Raw genomic sequence first — 24940 nt, forward strand, 5'->3', positions numbered from 1 at the left:
ATTTTTATTCCCGTTTCTACTCAGTTTCCTTCTCTATTGTGGGAGGTGTCCCTGCCTATGGTGGGGGATTGCAACTAGATGATCTTTGAGGTCCCTTCCAACCTAAACCATTCTATTGCATTCGGAAAATGATCCTTTAGTTATCACAGACTTGATCTTAACACTATTTTTTTAAAGGAAAAGGGCATCCCTAATGTTCTGTTTTTTTCCCCCCTGTGATACAGCTTTTACTTAATCCTTTATACCTCACAAATGGCTGAAAAATGTGAGAAGAGACTTAGGGAACTTGGTTTGTTTAGCCTGTTGTGACCCAAGTGTAGCACCCCTCACTTGCACTCATTGAATCTCACACAGCTGGCCTCGGCCCATGATCCAGCCTGTCCTGGTCCCTCTGCAGAGATTCCTACCCTCAAGCAGATCAACACACCCTTCCAACTTAGTGTCCTCTGCAAACTTACTGAGGGTGCACTCAATTCCCTCATCCAGGTTATTGATAAAGATATTAATGAGAACTGGCCCCAGCACTGCTCCCTGGGAAATGTCATCTGTGACTGGCCCAGCCACGCAGGCAGTTTTTAACCCGGTGTAGCAGCCACCTATCCAAGCCATGTGCAGCCAGTTTCTCCAGGAGGTTGCTGTGGGAGATAGTGTCAAATGCTTTGCTAAATTCCAGGTGAACAACACTCACAATCTATCTCTAATTCACTAAGCAGGCCACCTTGTTGTAGAAGGAGATCAGGTTCATCAAGTAGGACCTGTCCTTCATGAACCCATGCTGACTGGGCCTGATCACATAAATACACTGTATATGCTGTACAATTGCAGCCAAACTGATCTGCTCCATGATGTTCCTCAGTACTAACAGATCTGTAACTTGCCAGATTGTCCTTCTGTCCCTTCCTGTGGATAATTTGCCAATTTCCAGTCAGGTGAGATGTCCCCAGTTAGGGCTGCCAATAAATGATGGAAAGGGACTTGGTGAGCACTTTTGCCAGCTCTCCCAGTACCCTGGGATTACAAGATCTTCATTCTGCTTCCCAACCCTATCTTCCATCTCAGAGGACTGGGAATCCAGTAAACAATTGGTCCTACTGCAAAGAAGGCAAAGAAGATATTGATTACCTCAGCCTTTTCCTCATCTTTGACTGTGTTCCCCTCTGCATCTAACAAAGGACAGAATTTCTCCTTAGACCTCCAATTACATGAACAATATATTCTGACTCAGTGAAACCTGCCAGGAGTGACAGTTTTCCTTCACAGTAGGCCTGCAAAGCTTACAGGAAAAAAAAACTCAGGAAAAATACAAGCATAGTCTATTGCAGAGATAATTTAACATGAAATACAGTGTCTATATTCAGCCACTGAAACTGTGTGCTAGTTGGAAGTTAGCTAGAATGTTTTGGTGAGAAGAAGTAGATGGCAGGCTGTGAAAAGGAAACAGTGGTGATGTCTGCTTCACTCATAGGCTTGCTGAGTTGTATAAGAACAAAAACAAAAATATAGATACCACAGTCACTGCCTGGGTTTTTGGGCTGAACTTCTCGCTCTCTCTAACCTAACCTGCCATCTGTGTGACTAATCCATCTGCTTCTTAACCCCCTTGGCCAACCCTCCAATCTTCCTTGGGCATTAGGCAAAGTCTTGGGTAAGATAGAGGGGTGGGAGCCCCTCCTGGGGACTCAGGTTTCTGGGAGGGCTGTTGTGTTTCTATATTACCTTTTACCTTGTATATTTCTGTCTATAACTGTATATACTGTAAATATCTGCTTCTATATTGTGCTAAGCTATAAATATAAAGCCTCATTCAATTTCCCGAGCTGCTGAGTCTAGTCTGGGTGATTTTCCAAAGTGTGGGGGGTGGGTAACACCCAAACAATGACAAACTGATCTGCAAACGCTGTCAGAAATGCTGTTTAGAGTGATGCTACCCTGTTGATTTCATAGCTCCGTAGATACAATATGCATGATAGGTGGCATCTTGCAATTGTCAAGCACACTCTTATGTTTCAGCTGGATTGCATCCACAGTTCAGTATCTCAGAAACTAACACTTTTTTGCAGTGAATCATTTTTAATAATAACTATGCTTTTAATAAAAAAGCACATGAAGGAGGTTTTCAAACTGAGTTTGCTGTTATCGCTCAAAACAAGATTCCATTTCCTGCTCCACCACTCTGTGACCTTCCTCCTTTTTCACTCTCAAATTATCTTCCCAACATATGCCTCCCAATTTGGTGTTATCTGGGAACTTTCTGAAGATGCACTTCAGCTTGGCACTGAGAGCATCAGTGAAGATATTGTACAGTGGTGGCCTCAATATCAAATCCCCAACTACCCACCAAAACTTCGTGGAGGTCTTCACAAAGGCTTGGCCTGAAGTTTTCCCAGGAACTGAGCTGCACCAAGGTTTTGTTCTCTAGTCATCCGCCTGTCTTTTTTAAAGGTGGGCAGAACTTTTAAGTTTTTGCTTATTTTGGTATTTCAAAGTCATACAGACTCTTTTTTTTTTGTATTTGATACCATGTTTTGTGAAACTAAAATCAAAGCCAAAGACAACCAGACAGCGTTTCACAGTGTTGCAACCTGCTGTCAAACTCCGTGCTTCCATCCCAGTGCACCACTTCTGCTACGGCACCACTGCCCCAGAAGCTGTCTCCCTTTTACAAGTGGGCGACCTGCAGTTTACCAAGCAGATAACAATCTTAGCATATGCAATACCTTAAAAGCTTCCGAAGACCCTTCCACAAGGCACATATAAAAGTGATAGAACTCTGTATGTACCGTCATTAAGCCCGATGAAGATGGGCCGTCTGAGTCAGTTTTTCTCTTCTCTCGCACACCATCAATTCCAGCGCCAGTCCACAGAACCTCCTCGCTAATTTCCCTGACGTTGTCAGTCTTTCAGCAGGCCTGTGAAGAGAAGATAATTGCGGCTTCAATTTCTGTCTCTGGCTTGAGAAGGGAGTTTGAAATATTATGTGGCCTGGAAAGAAAATAAGATACAGAAAAAAAAAAAAAAAAAAAAAAAAAGAAGAAGAGGGATGAAAGGAGATTTAAAAGGGAATAAAAGGCTGTTCCTCCTTTTCTCCCCTTTTAGCATATGAAACTGTGATCTTTATACCCTGAGGCTGCATTTTAAGCACTTGTAAGTAGCTAAGCTTTTCCAAACGCTTTGCAATAGAATGCTTTCTGTGAGAGCGATGCTATGCTACGTAATCCTGCGGGGAACTACCGTGAAGTCCCAGGCTTAAAAAAGAAACCTGCTACAAATAAACCCCACCAAAGCACAAAAGGGAGTGTGTGCCTCTTCTAGCGACCTTGTGCAGTGGGGCGGCGGGGCGACGACCTCCACAGCATTCGTTTTCAGTTCCTTTCAGCCACAAGTAGGGTCATCCTTGCCTCAGCCCATGACCCTTCTTCTGACGGGACTCGGCGGGCCGGGCTAGCCCGGCGCGCCCGGACTCGCCTTTTGCCCCCATGGCGGCCGAAGGGTCTGTCTGCTGAGGGAGAGGGGTGTTCTAAGAAAATGAGTTTTACCTTTTCTCACATTGCAATGGTAGGGAGGTGCGCGCCTCGCTACGCCCAGAGCCGACAAGGAGTACCGGGCCGCGCCGGGCCGGGTGAGGCGGCGCTGTCGCCCGCGGCCTGGCGGGGGCGCTGAGAGCACGGCGTTGCGGGCCGAGCGCGGCTGCGGCTCGCGGCATCTCCGCCGGCCCCGGGCAGCTGGCGGCGGCGGGTGGAGAGCGGGGCTAGCGCCTCCCGCTCTTCCTTGCCGCCTCCCGGAAACGCGAAGGCACGCTTGCTCTAATCGGCAGCCCCGAAGGGTCGCCCTTCAGCGGCGAAGGGGCTCGGTGGCCCCGCGGGGGGAGCGGCCGCCGCTGCCGTGACTCGGCTGTCCCAAGGGCGCGGGGGGACGCCGAGCCTTCCCCGGCGCGTGCCTCCCCCCGCCGGAGGGGAGCGAGAGCGGCGAGCCCGCCAGGAGCGCGCGCCGCGGCACCGGCGCCTACCGCCTGCCCACCGCCCAGAGGGTCGGGCAGGGGGCGGCCAGAGGCAGAGACCGCGAGTTACCGGCGGGGAAAGTTGAAAAGGCCTTGGGGAGACTCGGGGCAGGGAGCTGGCAGCAGGGTGACGGGCTGCCCTGCAGGAAGAGCGGGGAGAAGCTGCACCGGAGCGCCGGGAGAAGCTGGAGGAAATTTCTGGCGGCGCGTCAGGGGTAGGGGAGGAAGGACGACTCGGGAGGGGAGCGCTGCTCCGGGGTGCCGCTGGCAGGGAAGGGGAAAGCACCGACACCAGCCGGGGGAGGAGGAGGGCAGCGCCAGTGACCTGTCGCAGATCGGTTGTATCCGCCGCTCAGCTGCCGCCGCCGGAGGATGCACAGAGCGGCGGCTGCCCTCACGGCCCCGCCGCCTCCTCTTGAGGGCGGCTGCGGGCAGTGGCGGGAGGGCCAGAAGAAAGCGAGGAAAGTTGTCTGTGCCGGGTGCAGGGCTGCGTGCCCCAGAGGGGCAGGAGGGCACCGCCGGCACCAGCGCGGAGAAAGTGGGGTTGGAAAGCAGTTTCTGGTCTCGCTACAAGTGAAGTGCGTCCCAGGGATGAAGGGGAACTGAGAAAGTAACTCGGAAAAGTGAGTGGAATTATCTTTTTTTTTTCCCTCCTTATTTTTTCCTCCAAATTTGAAAGGATCTATTTAAAAGGAAAGCAAAAGCTACCGTGTGCACCCGCTGCTGGGAGAAATACGGGAGAGGAGGGCACTGCGCACCAGCACCCCTGCCTGTTCTGGCCGAGGATGGGGGATCCTGCGCTCGGTTCTTCCCCAACATGATGGTATACCAAAGCAGCTACACGTAGTAAACAGATCCATCATGCGACGGAACGCAGGAAGGTGAGACAGAAGCAGAAACTGAAAGGAAGAAGGGGAAAAAATCAGACTGACTGCGAATTACTTCCAGAGAAAGTGGGTGGATGTTGTGCGGCAGCGACTTGAGATTTTAGGGAATACACCCTTACAGTTTGCTTCCCTCTACTCAGAGCCTTCTTTCTCCAGTGGCAGGAGGCGGCTGTACTTGGTGGTAGAAAAACAGGAGGAGGAATAAACGGGAGTGGTCCCTTCAGCAGTGCTTGCGATGCCCTACTGATCTGCTCTAAGGATTTACATTTTTTTTTCCCCTGGTGGATGTCGAATTCTTGCCCTTGATTTTGAGACCTTTTAAGCTGCATCGTAGATGTTTTGTGGTTTTATTTCCTTTGGCGAGGAGTGGGAAAGGGGAGGCTGGCTTCAGTGCTGAAAGTTGTGGTCGTTATTATTTTGGAACCAGCATGTGCACCAACATAGTCTACGAGTGGCTGAAGACCCTGCAGCTCCCCCAGTATGCGGAGTCCTTCGTCGATAATGGCTACGACGACCTGGAGGTCTGCAAGCAGATCGGAGATCCAGACTTGGATGCCATCGGCGTTGCCGTGCCCCACCACCGCCGCCGGATTCACGAGGCCGTGAGGCGGCTGAAGGAGGCGGATGAGAGGACGGTGGGGCTGTACTTTACCTTGGAACCGCAACCGCCACCGCCGCCGCGGCCGGCGCCCCCCGTCTCCGGGCGCTGCCCTCGTCGGGTGTCTGGGCAGGAGGAGGCTCGGCGGGTGGCGGCCCCTCGGCACCGCCCCGGCGGCCGGCGCGGGGCGGCTGCCGGCGAGGGGCTGATCGCCTACCCCAGGTTGAAGCTGAAGATCATGATCCGAGACAAGCTCATCCGCGACGGCATCAACTTGAGTAAACCCCCGTACTCCAATAAGGTAAGAGACTCCCCGCCGGGCGCTGCCCCCAGGTGGGGCCGTGGCTCCCAGGTGTGGCGGGGCAGCAGTGGCAGCTGGACAAGTCCTCTCACAAGTAGTGTTGGGGCATACAGCCGGAGATCGGGGGCTCCAGCAGGGCCTGGTCTCACCTGTGTCGTGCACTGGTGCTGGGTGTCTCCAGCGGTGTCCATCTGTGGCATTTTCTGAGGGAAGCATGGTCAGGAGTCAGCACCAGTGTGTGAAGAGGAGTGGGGCCAACACAGGTCAGATCTGATGGTGCTTGTTGGCCTGATGTGGACTTTCAGCACAGTGCAGTCTCGCACTGCATTTTGGTTTTGCCTTTTTTTTTTCCCCTTTTTTTCCTTTTCTTTTTTATGAATTAGTTTTTTTCAGCCACAGTCTGCTTTGCGGCATGAAGGTCGAAATTGACAACGTGGTATTAATGGTTCGAGGGTTGGTTTGTTTGTTTTTCTTTTCTCTGAAACTTTTCCATTGTACGAGTGTCAGTTTCTGTTGGTGAAATGGCTAGTGAAGCAAGTGGTAATCCGGTTTATTGTCTGGATTTATTTACTGGAGGATGGTAGTGACTGGTGAATGTCAAAACTATTCATTAGCTGCTCCAGCACAGGTTAATCTATGTCTCATCTGCTGAAAGGCCAGAAAAGTGCAGATCTTGGAAGAGTTTGATGAAACCTCAGTATTTATCTAATTCTTATCTCTTGAAAAGACTAATATGTGGGATTAAAGTGTTTCAGAAGATAGAAATAATTTCATCTAAAGTTTTGTGTAGGTTTTCTGCCCAAGATGTCATATGCAGAATAAATAAACCAATACCAGGGAGGAGAAAATGATTTGTGAAAGAAGATACAGTATTATAACATGTGGTTGCTTCAGATTTCAGAATGAAGTGCTTCAGAGTTGTTTGGTGACCCAGGTTGCCTGTGTTTTCTTTAATGAAGTCTGATTGTACAGAAAGACTGAGTGGTTGCAGCTGACCTTTGACTTGTGGGTTCTTTTTACTTCTGAGAAGCCTATAGAGGTATGGAAGCACAGTGATCAGGAAGTCTGTAGGTCTCGGTCTACAAAAATGTGAGGAATTAAATTTGAGAATGAATTGTTTGGTGTAAGGAGTTCTGGGTGTGAGAATAACTGGTAGAATTCAATTTAGGTAACGATGTGGAGGTGGTAAGATGACTGATATGACAGTAAGTTTCAGCATTCCAGTTGTTTAATGGTCTGATGATAGAGGGGCACTAGTCACTTCTCAAATACAGCACAGCTGACTGCTTGAGTTATTTATTTATTCTCCTTTTCTGCAACGTCCGGATGATGATACTGTCAGAGAAAGTGTATCAAATCTGATAGGACAATAGCCAAATGCAACAAAGTATCCATGAACATCTAGTCTAATGTTACTGTACTAATACACATCCTGTTACTGTATCATTTCAGAACGCTGGGGTTTTTTCCTTCAGTACAAGCCTTCTGCAGAAGAACTTCTGTGGAAGTTCTCACTTACTAGTGTAGCTACGTTTCTCACCCCCATAGCTGCCTTTGACTTCTTCCTTTTGACTTTGTGTGCATTCATAGTCACCCATTCCACCTAACCAAGTGGATACTTTACCTTCTCTCTTCTACACCTCCCTCCTTCATAGGAACTGTAACATTTCTAAGATACCAGCATGTGACACTAAGGAAATTAAAATCTTTGGTGTTGATTTCTTGTTTCATTTACCTTATTTTAATTTGATGGGTCTGATAATAGTGTAGATTAACTTGCTCATCTCAAACAGAAAGCATCACTCTGTTTTAATTGGTTTAGATCTAAATATAACATTTTGAAATAGAGGAACTAAGCTTACTTTCCTGGTTTTATTTCAGCCTGTCATGTCAATGTATTTATTTTGGATGATAAATGCATATACATCATTTTGTTACAGTAATAGAATAACTTTCTCCATCTCCTCAGTGTGAATTACTTCACATCATAGCGTGCTGTAAGAAACCGTAAAGCAGACAAGATTTGAGAGTCTGTTGCTCAACATGTGTTATTCTGAATACCACCCACTGTGGCAATCCATCTCAGCAATGGCTTAAAGGGAATCACAAAAGATCACGTCACTGTACATTACTCATTGGATCTTGTTTAGAGGAAGAAAAATTAAATACTGGATTCTTTTATTTGAGAAAGAGCCTTATTGTTACAGTGCCTATCCCCACCACAATGCAACCAAACAACCCAACTTCAGGACATAATGTAAGCAACCTATATTGTACTTTCTATATGGACTATGCAATGTACAGACTTTTGCATGTCAAAAGAAACTGTGTGGATTCTCTGCCTTGCAGAGGATTAAAGAGTCGGCTCAAGGTTTGTGTCAAGTTTTTTGTATGCCCTTACCACACATCCATCTAGAGATGGTCCTGTGGCTATTCTGGGGCAGGGCACCAGACACTGACCTATTTGCCATCTATTTGAATTTCTGGTGCTGCTGAGCTGCTAACTGGCCTTCCTTCCGTGGCTTACAGACAGAATGCTGTCATCTTCTCCTCTTAAAATCTGTGAATGGAAACTAGTATCTAGGAATGGAAAACATGCCTGAAAACTGGAAGTCTTGCACCTCTGCCTTGTTTGTAGCCTTTTGCTAGCTTTTTGAGATGTAGACCTACCAGAAGATCAAAAATGAGTATCAGATGTTGCTGTGGAGGGTTTAAAAGTATCTTTTTGCTGTCCTTTCACTATTGGTGGTGTGTTTTCAGATAACAGGTGATGTAACGGAGTGGGAAGGATAGAAATGTATTGGCATGATAAATTTTGGTTTAACTTAGTTTGATTACAGTCGGCGTAAATCACTAACAACGACTTAGAAGAACTTAATATAAGTATCTTAAAGATGTGCAAACTTTGAATTGAAGCCATTTGTGTGAGTGACATCAGACATGGAGAATTATCACAAGTCATCTTGATTATTTCCATTTCCACCTCCTGAAATTGCATCTCATCGATTTTTTTGGTATAAACCAAAGAATATAACTGAGGAGAACTCTGCAGAAGTCAGATTTTGTTCCATGTTGGTAGTGCTCCTTAATACTCAAAGCCTTCTGTTTTAGTCTCACACCTGCTGTTGCTGGCTGGTAGCCTTAGAAGTCTCATGTATCTCAGAAACTTCTTGTGGAGGTGATGGACCTGAATGCCCTTCAAACAAGGTCCTGTAATACCTCTCCAAGTTGAGTGAAACATCTGTGTCATTCTCAAAGCTTAAAAAAAAGTTATCCTTGATAGTTGTAATTCTGTCCTCAAATAGGAACTTAATTAGGAATAGTATTTATATCATTTTGCCATGTAGAAGTTATGGGAGATGAACAGATGGCAGAAGGGAACCAAATCGAATACCCCTCTGAGTTGCAGGGAAGATGAATGAGGGAAAGCACAGCACTGATCTGAACCAGCCAGATCTGTAGAAGTAGAGCCTTTTCCTCCATATGGAGATGCTTCTTGCCTTGGTGGGCTTGTTGCAAGACAGATTATGTCCATGCTGGGTTTGGGCATTAGTACTTTCACTAATGTCACTGTGACAGGAAAAGCAAAGGAGCACAAATATTGTCAATATAAAGACAAGCAGGGTACCTTGTTGTGGAACATGCCAAGAGAAATTAAGTATTCTATTTATCTTCAATATAGATTAAGTGACATTTAATTGTTTACTTGAATTCCATTACTATTTCTAATTGAAATAAATGGCCTCACCTATTTCTTCAGGAACTTTATTCAATTATTTTTTTATCCTCAGAGAACTGCAAATACATCAAAAATCACTAAAAACATTACATGCATTTAAAGCTCCTACACCAATTAAGAGAATTGGCTTAGCCTCAGTAAAGTTATACTCACATAGATTTCAATATTTATTAGAGAGAATAAACCTGTAGTGTGGTATATATATGTGTATGTGAGCTCATTGTCACTGTGCTGTTCATGGTTAGCAGAATGCTTGGAAAACAAACACGAAAAATTCAACTGCATTTGAGGTTTTAATCCTCAGGGTTCAAGCAGCTGCAGAAAAGTAAGAAGTCAGATTCATGTCGGTATCTACCCAAAGACCCAAACAGAGGTTTTTTGTGTGTTTTGTGCAGATGATACAGCACAGAGTTTTGTTTCTGATTAAATCTTTATTTAATCCTTGCCATTATAAAAATTAGAACTATTTTACATCAATTAAATATTGAGAAGTAAATATGCCAGCAGTTATACTTTGCAGTACACTGGTTCAAGATGAAACTGGGCCTGGGTAACATAGTGAGTGATGTAGGTATCTTCAGAAGTGAATTCAGCGAGTTAAAAGTATTTGGCTTTGAAGAAATGGTAACATTCATCCATACTGAACATGAAGCTTTTTTCTAAGGACCTGGCTGCTTTGGAATAACTGCAGCAACTCTGATTAGCAGAGCATTCTCAAATGTGCCTTGGGGAGAGCTGCCTATTGACAAAAGTACCAGTGCACTAAGTAGTAACAATATTTTCATGGCAATAAATTAGCAAAGCTACAGGCAATGTTCAGGAAGTGAAAAAGCATTTTATATAAGAAACCCCTAAATTTGCCTTTGACTTCATAACTCTGTTGTCTTTTAAAGAAAACACAGCACCTCATATATTGAGCAATCGTTTTCAAAGTGCCAGTTTATTAAACTTACAGAAAACAAACTGGAAAAGATCTTCTTCCGATCAGACTATTAAGGCAAAATGTTGCAGAATATGAATAGTACATTACTGTGCTGTATTTGCATTTGAATTGTTCCTGCATATTTTAAAGTGTATTCAATCTTCTCTGGAAATATTGAATGCAAATCTTCCAGGGTTTCATTATCTCTCCGTTTTGAGGGGAGGAAGAGCCCATTAGTGTATATTAAAGGTGGAGTCCTGAGAGAGGGTAGCATCAACTCCACAGCCATACTGCCCCCTTTCCGTGTTCATATTCAGGGTGTTTTCTCAGTTGTGGTCACAGTGGGGCTGGCAGAGAAGGGGAGTGTGTGACTCCCTTCTCTGAGGGACTGTGCAGCACCTGACATCCTGACACTCTTAGCTGTAAGGGAGAGCCATCTTTTAGTCTCCACATGACTCTAAGCTTGAAGAAAAGAGCAAAAGTTATGGGCCCTGATGAAAGAGAAATGCCTGACCTCTTGTAGTTCACTGAAGACTTTTTCTTTCCCGAAGGATGTGATTCAATCAGACTTCTGTGCTGCAAAGCACCAGTGGTGTGGCAATAGTCTGCCAACCAGTTTCACTCCTGCAGAATGATAAACCTGTCTTGTTTTGAATATGTTTGGTGATTATAAGTCTTTCTGAGGAGAAAACACAGTTTAAGGAAAATAGTTTTGTTGATACCCCCACCCCCAGAGCTTCTGTCTCTACCATGTGTAAGATGAAGACCATTCACACATCCCTGTGTGAGTAACACCAAAGAAACCCAGATAGTTTCTTACCAATGAAGTAACCTTATGAACTATCTTTCTAGTTTGGTTTACAACCAGTATCACTGTCTCACATATACCACAATACATAGGGCAGCTGTGCCTCTGGTTGCAGACATGCAATTGATGAATTTGCCTAAAGTAATGAAGAGTTTTTGACAAGTGGAAACATTGGAAGCTACTGCTGCAGCATGTTTTTCCGTCGCCTTATGATTGAGAGAAAACTTGTGTATGTGTTAGGTAACTGAAAAGTGAGCTGGGAATAACCATTAAGTTGGCTATGTGGCAATTAGTTATGCCTGTTAATTTTGCCTGTTACTTATACCCTGTGTGCATATGTCATTGTGAAGACTCCCTCTCCACTAAGATAGATAGAGCCATATGTGTAATCTAAGGGACGTACTAACAGCTATTACAGAACTTTAGAAAAGAGCAGCAGAGGGGTTTGAAGGGACAGGAATATTGTTATTGCAGATTAGGAATTAATTTATTATAACACTTACAGGAGCTCACTTACTGGTTTGAGACATTCGAAGCAGGAGAGGATGGAATGAGTTAAAATTAGAATTGGTAGCTTCAACTTGAACATGTCCTGCTTTGTCAGTTTGAATGAGCCCCTTTGCCTGGTGTTTGACAAAGCTATCTGGCTCAATCTCTTTGTCTAGGCTAATATGACATCTCATATTGATGTGCTTATCTTGAAAAATGTGGTGGCTTGTACATGCTGCAGGAATTGTTGCTTATTAACAGAGCAGGTCGGTGCTATGTTTAGCACTGCCGTGTTACTTTGGGACTGTCTGTGCAGCAGGAAAGGAAGAAGCAGGTGAACCTGCCCCTACAGTGACAGTCAGCAGCCGAGCTGGCCCAAAACCGCCTCCAGTGACTCATCCAGCCTCTTCAGTTGCTTACTTGCAAATACTACAGTACTTCTCTTAACTATTTTGCAAACTAAAAGTGAAGTTGTGTTTCACGTGAAACACAGGCAGAAGGACCTTCACGGTAGTGTCTCATCCTGGTTCTCACTAACTCAGCAGGATGTGAATGACAGATACATGCCTCTCACAGGAGCTTTATTTCTCAGCTTGGTCTCATTCCCAGTGAAGTCAGTGGGGAATTTGCCGGTGATTTCATCTGATGCTGAGTTTTGTGAGAAGTGTTTGAATTTAATTCATCTAACAATCACAACCTTATTGACTGTAATTGTTGCAGTGGGTGGGGACTGGATGACATGAGAAGAGAATAGTAAATAAAGCAGTAACATGCCAAGAAAAAGAAATCAGAACTTTTCAGAGCTTTAAATGTCACTATTAGCAGCTTGAACAGCAGCAAGACAGACTTCTGAACATAGGTCTTACTAGGATAAATATTTGGTAGAGTCTTTGAAATCTCCATTAATGTATACTGGATGGAATGAAGCACACTGTAAACACATTTTTTTCAAGCTGTTGTCTCAACAGACTAAAATCAGTGAGAAATGGTAATAATATATAGCAAATAAAACTTGCAACCAAGTACAAATGTATATGTTCCACAAGCTCTTTTTTTCCCAAGAGGGACTGTATAGATTTTGAAGATCCACACCCTTAAGCAGGGTTGTGGTGTTATCCCTGCATATAAAGTAGCTGAGAAATTTAGGAAGAAATGAAGTCCATTTCTGATGTCTGTGCCTCAGATACCACACAGTAAACTTCATGTGGTTAAAGAGCTGAAAGCTGGGAAAACCCTGGTCTTTCAGTCAGGGACTTAGAGAAGTTTGTACTGTTGTGTTTGGGGATTTTGGTTGGTTTGGTTTTGTTTGTTTGTTTGGTTTGGTTTTTGTTTTAATTATTATTTTCCCAGAGTTAGTTAAGTGGCCACTTGGCCACGCTCTCACATGAATAGAAGGAAATATTTTTATTAGCAGAAACAGACTTTGAGAACTTCAGTGGCTGAGAGCTGGAGTTGGGCTATTCATGCTCTGAAGAAGGCCAGATGCCAATATAAACAAAAACCTAAATAAATCAATATTCCATAGAGAAAAAAACAACAAACCTCAGAACCCAAAGCTAGATGTGGTTGCCAGTTTTGCATTGGTTTGTGGATAGATTCGTGTGTATTCTGCACTAGCGGTTTGTGGATAGATTCGTGTGTATTCTGCACTAGCAAGCTCCTGTACCTTGGGCTCTACATTTCCCAGCTCTTCTGTCCCAGAGCCCTCTGTGTGCCCCTAAAGTACCCATTCGTTGACTTCTCCTAAATCATATCCCCTAAGTCTCTCCCAGGGTTCACTATCTTCATACCTAACAGTAATTTCTTTCCCATCCAAGAATGTATGTCTTTTGCCTTAGGCCTCCCCAACCTTTTTCTTCTTACCTGTTGTAATAACTGCTTGCATTGTACTACACTGAGTGTTTTTATGCAAATGCACCTCTGATTGTTTGTTTGACCTCATAGTCAACGATTCTCTCTGAATATACAGCTCTTGGTTTAGCAGAGGTCTTTCCACAGTTAGAGAATGCAAAGTACCAGAGTAATCATCAAGAATCAAATTTGCCCTCAAGAAAGTCTGTTGCAAGGGTTCATGTGCTAGCTCCTAAGCTAGAAAGTTCAACTGAAAGATAAGAATGAGTGACTGTTTCAGCCTCTGAGTCTACATTCTTTCTTGTATCAGACCAAACATTGCAAGAAAATGCCCTTTTAAAATAGTAAACAGAAGCAGCTCAAGGATTAATAAAGAGAACTGTGGAAATTACTAACCAAGGAGGTTTGTTTGTTTGAAGGTGTTAACATTCAAAAAACTAGGAAGAAAAAAAAAGGAAATGTGACTGAAACTCTACCAAGAAAAAGTCAGTTTTGATTTCACTTGCTTTGTTATTTTGAGGTGAAGGAAATACATTAGATTTTCTAGTGATAACTTCTAAGTAAGATTCTGCCAAGGGACTATTTCAGAGAGAAGAGTTTCACATAAACTTAGTATTTATATAGTGGTAAAAATAATGTTCTGTGGCTTGTGGAGTAGGATGGAGCAAGAGGGAGTTTGACAAGAATACCAGTAGCTGGTTTCACTCCAGCTCTAAAAATTACATGCAGTAAGGACATAATTCATGTAGCCAGTGATTGGGACTAATAAAATGCACCTGTGTCATTGCCAACAATGTCATGTCAAAGCCAAACAAAAAAACATCAGTCTCTCCTTTAGTACCTCTTGAACATTAGGATCCCTAGCAAAGGTTATGGCAAAATTCTCCTAAAAAGTTGACTTTATTTCCAAGTTTTATGGTCTAAAGGATGAAACAAAGCTGAACAATTCTCCTTTCAGTGATACTTTTGTGTCCTCATACAGAAATCCCCTGAGCAAAATGACTTGACTCTTTTTGGTAGAAAGGCAAGCAGGTGCTGTAAATTGAGAGGAAATGAACCAATTTAATTGTGCTTGGGTACCAATTGAAATCAGCAAAGCCAGGCTCACTCTCAAGCCAGTGACTTCGGTACTCATCTGCTCCTGTAAGTATGATTATATCCCTGCCTAGCACTGAACCAGCTTGGGATATTTTCCCAATAAAGTTTAGGCAATCTTCTGTGCCACTTGTTATAAGTCTATGCATCTCCATGGAAGCAGAGATTCTCATAATTAGAGGTAGTTTGAATCACTTATTGAAGTTGTTTTGTGTGGATACTGTAGCAAGCATGTGTGAGGGTGGGTAGTGTGCATTTTATTAAACATTACAGAATTTGGGTGGTTTTCATGTGAGTCTTCAGTAGTGAGTATTAATTCACACATGTAAGAAGCTGGAAAGGATTGAGATGTTTCCCTATGGAATTATTTCATCTCTGAGCTGGAAACTTACTTAAAAAAGAACTTGTATTCTAAACTTACATGTATTAAAAGGAGCTGCTTATGCAACACTGAATTCACTAAATCAATTCCTACAGTGTCTAACAGGAAATAAACAGTTGCAGTATATCCTTCCTCTGTGTGTGTGCTGGTTTAGGTTTTGGAAGGAGCACAGATTTGTCCAGAATTAATTGTTTTCATGGAACTTGTATAGACCTTTCAGCAGCTGGAATGGCTGTAATATTCTGTAGCATTGATGTAGATTTGGAAGATAAGGGAGAAATTCCTTTGTGCTGAGCATGCTTCCTCCTACAGGAGTGAGGAAATTAGTATCTTCTTAACAAGAAATAACTTCATACTTAAAATGAATATGAAATAAATTCAAGGTGAAGATAGTGAAGGAATTTCAAGAGCTTATTTTCCTTTTCTTCTCCTTGCCTCTCTTATTTACTGTGAGAAAATGTCTAATTCATATTTACTATGCAACTGGACAAAACAAATAACAAATGTAATTCTTTTACTGAATGCATTATAACTTAATAATCTTCCTTACTTTTGGGTGTGTTCCATGATAGTTTGTGCGGTATGAATATATACTGCATGTACTTGAGAGTTTTTTGTTCCTAAGTGTCTAATTTTGACTGAAGTGGTGGCATTGTTTATCCTTCAAATTAAACATGGTATTTAAATTGCTATGAAGATTTGGTGTCTTAAGAGTTATTATGGACTACTCAGGGAGGTGGTGGAGTTGCCGTCCCTAGAGGTGTTTGGGAATAGATTGAATGAGACACTTAGTGCCATGGTCTAGCTGATTGGATGGGGATGGATGATGGGTTGGGCTGGACGATCTCAGGTCTCTTCCAACCTGGTTGACTCTATTCTATTATTGGAATGATTCAGATGTTTTCACTAACAACTTGTTTCTTTAGAGAGCCACCTGCAGAACTTATTTTGGGCCTTTATTAGTACAAACCTGCTTTTTTGAATTTTCTGCTGACTTCCCCCCCCCCCCCCCCCCCCATGTGCTGATATATTGTTTTGCTTCTATGGTTTTTACTGAAAAAGGTAAAATCCCTTGGCCAGTCCTCCTTTACTGTAGTGCAGGTTTGTCTTGTCTTGGGAAGTGTTGCATTTACCAAAAAATCCTCAGTAAACTTTTCTGTAGGCTCTTTCAGATAGTGGCCTGAGCAATAGTTATTAGTGATCATGTGTGTCACACAGACAAGGAATAATGTGCTAACACAGAGATATTTACAGTTGTTGTATTGCATGGGTTTAGAGGCACGCATGAATATTTACACTCTAACTATAGTGATTTTGTAATGACTCATAGAATCAACTAGGTTGGAAGAGACCTCCAGGATCATCCAGTTCAACCTAGCACCCAGCCCAACGCTTTCTGAACAGACTGTAACACTGAGTTTTTGTCTCTCTCTGCTTTCCTGTGATCTGTTTGCTAGCTGCTTGAGAGTGAGGTGTGCAGAATATGTAATTGAAACACGCACATTGGTAAGGTAAATAGCTTTTAGATATGAGGAGGTCTGTAATTTAAGCAGCAAGTGTTATCAGTTGCCTTTTCCGTGGTAGGATTTTCAAAAGTAAAAGCATGTTTGCAGTAGATTCTGTCAGGTATGTAGGCTCTGATTCTCTTACTCCTCTGTTGTGCAAGTCAGTGGAAATTTTGCTATTGGTTTTGTTGTGAACAGGATGAGGTTTTTTGCCAACGGCCTACAATTTGGCTTTCAAAGTCCTAAACCAAAAAAGAATAGGCATTATGGTTTCTGGCTGGAGCTTAGTCTTTATCTTAATGGCTCTTAAAATATATTTTTATTAGCTTCTATTTTCATGAACTGTCAAAAGCCCTTTCTATTGGCAATGAGCTGCTGAGATTGTGGGTGCCTTCTCTATCGGTTAGGGTTGCTTTCCAAATACCTTTAAATAGATCTGTACATCTTCTCTCGCTTAGATTTCTGGGTTTGGTTTGTTAGTTGGTTTGTTCAGTTTTGTTTGGGGTTTTTTGGTTGTTGTTCTGTTGGTTTTCTTTCTTGCTCTCCTCATTCCTCCTTCCTTTTCTCTTTCAGTTTGGAGACTTGTGAAGCAAATCCTAGCCTGTCAAACAATGCGGTGAAATTCTGGATGATTTTCCATGTTTCAACTAGGAATAAGGCAGTAGAAAATATAATCGCTAAGAGTGAGATGGTTTTTGGTGCATGAAAAATATTCCAAGGCCAAGAAATGGAAAAAGTTGATAATGGTAAAATATTTCCTGATGTCATATAGCTGTTTCAAAAGGATTTTAAGCCTATTTAATGTGTTAATGATTGGTGCCTCTCTGGCCTTAAACTACCTGTAGTGAAAAAAAAATCTCAAGAGCAGCTTGACTGAGGAAAAGTTTTTAGATAGTGAGTTTGTATTCATGTTGTTGTGGAGTTGCACTCCACAGTGACATCACTTTGCCTTGGAAATGGCAGGATTTGTTCAGAGGTGGGTCAGTTGGTGTGCTTATGTGTTGAGTCAATCCTAAAGATGGAAATTTGGCAGACGTTATAACTAACTTCCTGTTCTTTCCTTAAGTTAAAGTGATATGGTCAGAGAAGTTGCTGGCTGTCTGCCCGTGGGCTCCCTCACTTTTTCTTCAGAGTCTCTGGCTTCTGCCTCCTTTTCTGGGAAATAGACTTTTTTTTTGGGACCCATTGCTTGTTCCCATGTAGACCATTTTGTCAGCCTGGGAGAAAAGAAAAAAGGCTGTGTGAGTAATACTCCAAGTGTTTTCTTTCCATGTTCCTGAACCTGTGTGTAAAGAATGCTTAAACCTTGGCTTTCCAAGTATTTGTCAGTGTATTTTAAACAGAAGGAAATATTGGAAGAGAAAAAGCATTAAACCTTTTTTTTTTTTTTTTCCATGGATTCATGTTTAAATCACAGCTCTGGATGTTGTTTAGACAGCTTGCAGCTGAAGAACATGTTTAGAAAGACTCCTGCAGTTTTATGCAAGCTCCTTTTCCACTGTATAGATAAGTGTTAGTGCTGGGTGGAACTTAACTACTTATCTTTAAAGAGCAGATAGACCAGAGAAATTGGTGCAGTAGTTTGCCATGTGTTCCCTTTCAGTATATCTGAGGTTTGAGTAAGTGGATAATGTCACAGTTAAAAAAATCATAGAATCAACCAGGTTGGAAGAGACCTCTAAGATCATCCAGTCCAACCTATCAACTCAGCCCTATCCAATCAACTAGACCATGGCACTAAGTGTTCTGTTTATGCATCAGATCCACATAGGGAGTTCAATGTCCTTCTGCTGATTTGCTAATTGGTAGTAGCAGCCTTTAGTAATTTTTGAGATTGAGCTATTTGTTCAGTAGCTCTGAATAGAGGTGGCAGTGGAAAGTATTTTCCTCAGATGTGAGCTGGATTTTGAAACTACTGATGGGTGAGCACTTGTCTAACTTCACAGAAGTTGCACTACTGGTGATCTTAGTCTTGGCTGTTAATCTTTTTACAATACTACACTGTCTTTGTCATGGGAATTTTTTTTCCCCTTCTTATCTAAATCTTTCATGCACCAATACTGCCTTAGTACTTCTTGTCATGTCTACCGGGAGCATGGGGAATAGCTCTGGTGCTGGGCAGAACACAAGTTCCTCTGTCTTTGCAGTCAACAATTTGGTTCCTTTACTCCATCTGGCTGTTACCCTTCTTGTAACATTATAATGTTGCTGACTCATGCCTTGAATCCACAAGAGGCCCTGAGACCTTTGGGTAGCAGAGGGAGCCATTTGTTTCCTAGTATTGATGAATGTAATGATTCACTGTCAGGTGCACTTTTCTTGCTGTTGTCTCTGATCAATTGCATCTGTGTATTTACCAGGTTCTCCCTCCAGTTTAAGGACATTTTGAAGTCTAAGCCTGGCCTCCTGTACACTAATACTCCCACTAGTTGAATCTGGCCTGCCGATGTATATTTTACATATTTTTGCTTTGCTGCTTAAACCAGTTCTAAAAACAAAAAGAATCATTGCTGTGCTAAGGGCAGACCTCTGCAAAACATCTCTTGTTTCTGCTCTACAAAGAGATGAGGCTGATTTAACACAATTCATCTTTGACAAGTCTATGTTGACTGTTGAGCATGTCCTACCTTTTTGATTTCTGAAACAAAAGTGTTTTTGTGTGGGAGCATCAGCAAGATTTTCCATGCGTACCACAATAATCTTGTTCCAGAGAATACAGGTTTGTGTCATCCTATTATTATCTTCTCTTACCTAAAGAGGAAATGCTTTTGATCACCAATTTTGGGAGAGGGTCACACACTTGCCTTGTGTGAGATCCAGATTTCCCCCTATGTTACCAGTCTGGTTGTGATCATAAACTTAACCTCGTAGATGAACTCCTTTGTAGAGCTGTTTGATGATAAATGATGTCTGGCAGGTGCAGACACCTATGTGTCCTCTCCATTTCAGCTCTTGCTGGTTTTCTACTGCATGGAGGGAATGGAGGGTAACTCTGTGCTGTACTTGAGCACTTTGGGCCTGAGAGTTTATTTGTATGCACTACAGGAATGTGCATGAGTCACACATGAATCATAATTAAACTTCTCAACTCTCAGACATAGCTTTAATCTATGTTAGCTTGGCTCAAACACATGTCATGTAGAAATAAAAGTGTTCTGTGCCTTCCTGCAGATGTATCAACCCGATTCAGGGTCACTACAGGTGGCACTAATGTGGTTTCCAGTCTTGGACCTCTGGAATTTTACTAAATACTTACAAGGATATCTCCTGTGCTCCCTTCTTCCAGATAACTGTTGGATTGGTTCTTTCCCAAGGACCTCTGCTAATTCTACATTTTCCAACTTGCATCAAGACCTCAAAAAGTTTAGATATCCTGCAGTGTGTTTGGGATTTGTGTTTGGTTGTGGAGTTCTTTGTTGTTTAGAGAAGGTAGATTGAAAACCATCCAAGCCCAGAAATCGGTGGATTATTGTGCTCTAGTTTACACAGCTTGACAGAGATAAAGGTCAGGGAGTAGCCTGTTGCATGGGTATGAGTAATTGAATGACTGTCAAGGAAAGGATGTATAGATCATGCCATAACTTACCCTCCATTCTGTGCAGAGAAAAGGTGCCTTCTCTCTTCTGTCTCCATCCTGCAACTTGCTGTTGTTTTGCCAACAATTTGTCATTCATGTTCCTATTTTCTAGGATCTTTACCCCTCCTTAAACCCACCTAATGTGCCCCTTTATAGGAGAGTCACAGTGGGATTATTGTAAATCTTTTCTTTTGTCAACTGTGGTCCAGTATCGAAATCTCTGAAGGAAGGCTCCTCCCCTGTTAATTGCTCTGCACGATCCCTTACTTTATGAGGATCTACCTGCTACGATGTTGCAAAAGGCAGAAACAAGAGCAGTTGACTACTACATTGTAAACATTTGGCCTAACCAGAGTCACTGTCACTGGAAGTGTTCAAGCAAAGCCTGGATGAGGCACTTAGTGCCATGGTCTAGTTGATTGGACAGGGCTGGGTGCTAGGTTGGACTGGATGATCTTGGGGGTCTCTTCCAACCTGGTTGATTCTATGCCTCTAAAAAGAAGAAATTCTTTCTGACTCTGAAACAAGTGCTCAGTTATTGTTCTGGGTTAACGCAGCCCACCCTCACATGCCCTCCTCTCCCTGCACAGACAGGAGGGCACACAAGAAGAAAAGCAGATTGAGATAAGGAGATAATAGGATGTATACCTACCTTAGAAAAGGCACAGCCAAATGCAGAAGCAGGAGCTGAAGCCTGTGTTAAAGCAGTTGTGCCAACCTGACCACACAGAAGCTAGTACAGCAGAAAAGGCTGACACCCCAAACCTGAAAACCAGGAGCAACTGAACAGGAAGCCTCTCATGTTACGATTTGAACCTCAAGCCCCATGATACTTTGTTCCAGCTGGCATTTTCATTTTGGAGCTGGCACAATGGTAGCTTGGCATTGAATATCATCATCAGATTCAACTCAACCTGTGACAGTTACATATACACAGTGTCCTGAAACAAAGTATAGTAAGGTGTGAGGAGGCCATATGCTGCCCAAAAGGATTCGAGTTCATGCAGATTTGAAATGCACAGGCCAGAGAAAAGCAGAGGCAAGCGACTGGCATGGTTCCTTAGTTGTTGGTAGTGGAAGGGGTAGATGAGGAAAAGCAGCATCTGCATCCCTGTGTGTTTCTCTGTAGTGCTGTGTATCTTACTCTCTGCTTGTATAATCAGCAGAGCTTTCGGTTAATGCGGTGGGAGCCTGTTTAGTGTCTTTAAGTGTTGTCAGCATTATCATTCTAATGGATTGAATATATTTTGATTCACGAATGCTGATCTTAATATGAAGGGGGTGAGCTGCAGCATATTGGAAGCTGTACTTAATTACTGAACCACACATTCAGCTACATACACTTATGAATGTGAATTTTGGCTTTTTCAACAGTTTATTTTTAAATGGCTGAAAACATTCTTAAGTATTGCTGATGTTATACCTACTTCTAGCACACTGTTCCTGAAAACAAAGAGTTCAATATATTGCTTTTAGGGGAAATATTTTGCATGATTGCTTCTAGCCTGGAGCTTGGAGAAAATTAGGAAATAATTCAGGGGAAGTTATAAATCAGTGAAAAGGGACTTCTAGCTTAAAGAATGCCTCTTCAACCATGACTGTGGCTCATGATAGGATGTTATAATCTGGTCATGTAGAAATTTCTCCCAGTCAGGTGAAGTGGGGGCTGGGACAGGGAGAGAAGGACAAAGTGTACTTTTTACATTGCTCTGTTCAGATTCTATCCCTGGGGGTTGTGCAGGATGAATCTGCAAACTCGCTCTTACTGAATTTTTTTTCAGTGGCTTCAAATTGGGAGAACCTCATCAGAATGAAAACCAAAATAATTGGCACCTGCATTAAAATAAACTTTGCTGACCAGCAGAAGGAGACAATAACATCAGCATGTAAGAATCCTTCAGATTTGGGAACATTATTTATTCCTATCATTCATCTCAATGGAAGTACTTCAAAATCCTCAAAACTGGGGTTTGGGTTGGTTTTGGTTTTTCTTTTAAAATTGGAACTGTCTTCTAATTTTCAACCCACATTTGTTAGTGATTTGTTATTAAAAAAAGAAAAAATGCCAGGACTTTCAGTTTAAGTAGGTTACTGTGTAAAAAGAACAGCACAGTACCTGTCCAGGCTGCCCAGGGAGGTGGTGGAGGCACCGTCCCTGGAGGTGTTCAAGAAAAGACTGGATGAGGCACTTAGTGCCATGGTCTAGTTGACTGGATAGGGCTGGGTGCTGGGTTGGACTGGATGATCTTGGAGGTCTCCTCCAACCTGGTTGATTCTATGATTCAATGATTCCACCTGTGTACTGTCTCTGGTACATGTCTATCTCCGTTCACATAGAGATGAACTGTAGTAGTAGTTCCCATTCAAATACCCAGATTCATCAGCAGGATGAGAGCAGTCATCTTTCTTCAGTGTCTTTGGCAACCAGCAAGAGAACAAGGGGACACAGTCTCAAGCTGTGCTGGGGGAGGTATAGGCTGGATGTTAGGAGGAAGTTCTTCACAGACAGAGTGATTGGCATTGGAATGGGCTGCCCAGGGAGGTGGTGGAGTCACCATCCCTGGAGGTGTTCAAGAAAAGCCTGTATGAGGCACTTAGTGCCATGGTCTAGTTGATTGGCTGGGGCTGGGTGCTAGGTTGGGCTGGATGATCTTAGAGGTCTCTTCCAACATGATGGATTCTATGATACTCTTAAAGTAAATGTTTTTAAAGTCAGCTCTGCAGGGCTGCAATTCTGGGCAACAAAATAATTTTGAATGCTAGTAAGGAAATTTATGGATTTCAATTACAGCTTGTAGTGTATCATAATTCTAGTTTTATACCCTGTGCAGTTCAGTGTTTTAGATTTTTAATGGGTATAGAGCAGTAATCATAAAAGTGATTCAAAATACACCAAGTAATTACAGAGATTTGCTGTTGCTTTTGCATTAAAAATTATGATGATTTACAATCAACAAAATTGCAGTCTGTGGTTTTACTTTAGATACTCATGCTATTACACTGCTTATTAGTTATGGTCAGTGATTTAGAGCTTAAGAGCTATGTGCTAGAAAGCTGTAAAATTAGTTATTCCATAATAGATTATAACAGTAAATTTAAAACAGGTGTTATATTACTCATCTTGTACATTAAAGAATAAATCTGCAGCCCTTTGTATCTTACTTTGGTTCCTAGAAATTAATTACAACTAGAATGGAATAGTTGGACTACAATAGCCAGAGTTACATACATACTGTTTGTTTCTGCTATGGTCCAAGAATTTTCAAGTTAGATGCCAGAGTCATTTCTGTCTAGCAAGTAATGTAAAAAATCCTTTTCTCCACATTTCCCCTTATGCCAGATACAAATCTAGGTGTATGCAAGTTAGTGGAAAGGTAGCCAATACACTGACATGGGATTTAACATCAGATAGAAAGAAGTAAGACATTATTTTACCTGCAGATTATTTTCAGATAGTTTGTCCTGAGGTAAGAATATGCAGGGGGTTTGCTCACATTTCTTCTTTCTGTCTATTTTATTCCTTTCCTAAATAGTTCCTCTTTTTTTTCTGGTACTTTGCATCAAACCCAAGTGTAACAGACTCCTACTTCCTCTGAGAAGTATTATTTCTGATCTGGGCTTCACAGTTGGCACTACAAGAGTTAAAGCTGTTTTAAGCTTTAACAATAAGATTTTTCTTTAGAACATTGTCAAGCATTAGCATAAACAATACTTTCCCCTTCTTATTAAGTCTTGATTTTTACCAGAGATAAGATAACAAGCAGGTACATTTGTAGTCAAGTCACGATGTAATAAGTCCTGGTGTAGTTACTGATTATGTAGCTCTTTACTAGAAATAATGACTGGGAAACTCAAAACTAGAGAGTTTGTTGTTTGACAGTGGTTTGTTTCTAGAAGCTCTCATAGGAAAAAAAAAGGCCCTATTATTTTTGGCCAACAGTAACTAGAATAAACTTACACTGCCATATTTTAGCTTGTGTTTTATGTGGAGTCTTTTGATGACAAAGGTTTCAGTCATTGTCTTGCAATAGCAGTTGCATTCCTCTTAATATTTGCAAAATATGCTAAAATGCTGGCTTGCAGTAATCCTCCTTCTCAAAATTCTTTGCCTGAAAGGGGGGTTTGAAATTAAAGCAAGGCTAGTTTGGTACTATTTCCTTTAGAGTTTGCATACTCGGGCTGATGCCTTTCCAATTTACTCCTTTGTTTGGTGGTTATGACAGTGTGAGATGGGGTGCACTGGAAAAGCAAGAGTTTATCTTTATTTTATCATGGTTAAGGACCTAAGCATTTGTAAATGGAAGCAGGAGAGATGAAGCCCAACCTTTCACCTTAAAAGAGAGTTGGGCATTTTTTCAGCATTTAGATCTTTGGATATTTGGTTAAATGTTTCAGAGTCATAATTCAGATTCTTCTAGTTTTCTAAGGACTCACAGAAGGGCCATGTGTGTTGATTACTGATTTCATCAGAACCTGCAATGCAACTTAGCCTATTTTTCTAGGCAAATCTCTTTTGGGCTGTAAAATCTTACCTATTCTTTTCTCCTCCTTATTGTCTCACTGCAAGACCTGGGAATCCCTAGCTAGTACCTGGCTCCAGTTCCTGCTGCCAGTTTCTGACACATACATAAAGCTTAGGTGAGTCTGTTGTGTAGCGAACTGTTCAGTACTTGAAGTTTTAGAATTGATTATTGGGGTGAGGAATATTTTGCCCAGGAGCCATATATCATGCAGGCTCTCACATCTGCTCAGTGAGATTGCATTCTTGCACAACTAAAGGTTGTCTTTT

General features: G+C 42.4%; 1 protein-coding gene across 1 annotated transcript; it reads left to right on the forward strand.

The window, feature by feature from the left end:
* Window positions 1-3738: 3738 nt before the first annotated feature.
* On the forward strand, window positions 3739-9567 carry SAMD5 (sterile alpha motif domain containing 5). Its single transcript, XM_064158282.1, has 4 exons — window positions 3739-4212; window positions 4677-4878; window positions 5312-5783; window positions 7236-9567. Exons 2-4 carry the CDS (start codon window positions 4859-4861, stop codon window positions 7308-7310), a joined length of 567 nt encoding a protein of 188 aa, XP_064014352.1. The 5' UTR covers window positions 3739-4212; window positions 4677-4858; the 3' UTR covers window positions 7311-9567.
* Window positions 9568-24940: the final 15373 nt, after the last annotated feature.

The sequence above is a fragment of the Pogoniulus pusillus genome, chromosome 18 (assembly GCF_015220805.1).
Source record: "Pogoniulus pusillus isolate bPogPus1 chromosome 18, bPogPus1.pri, whole genome shotgun sequence".
In the NCBI taxonomy this organism is placed as follows: Eukaryota; Metazoa; Chordata; class Aves; order Piciformes; family Lybiidae; genus Pogoniulus; species Pogoniulus pusillus.

Coding starts and splice junctions, on each gene's coding strand:
- SAMD5 (XM_064158282.1), top strand. CDS start 4,859: ATGCGACGGAACGCAGGAAG. Junction 4,879..5,311: donor ATGCGACGGAACGCAGGAAG/GTGAGACAGAAG, acceptor TTTTGGAACCAG/CATGTGCACCAACATAGTCT. Junction 5,784..7,235: donor AACCCCCGTACTCCAATAAG/GTAAGAGACTCC, acceptor GTATCATTTCAG/AACGCTGGGGTTTTTTCCTT.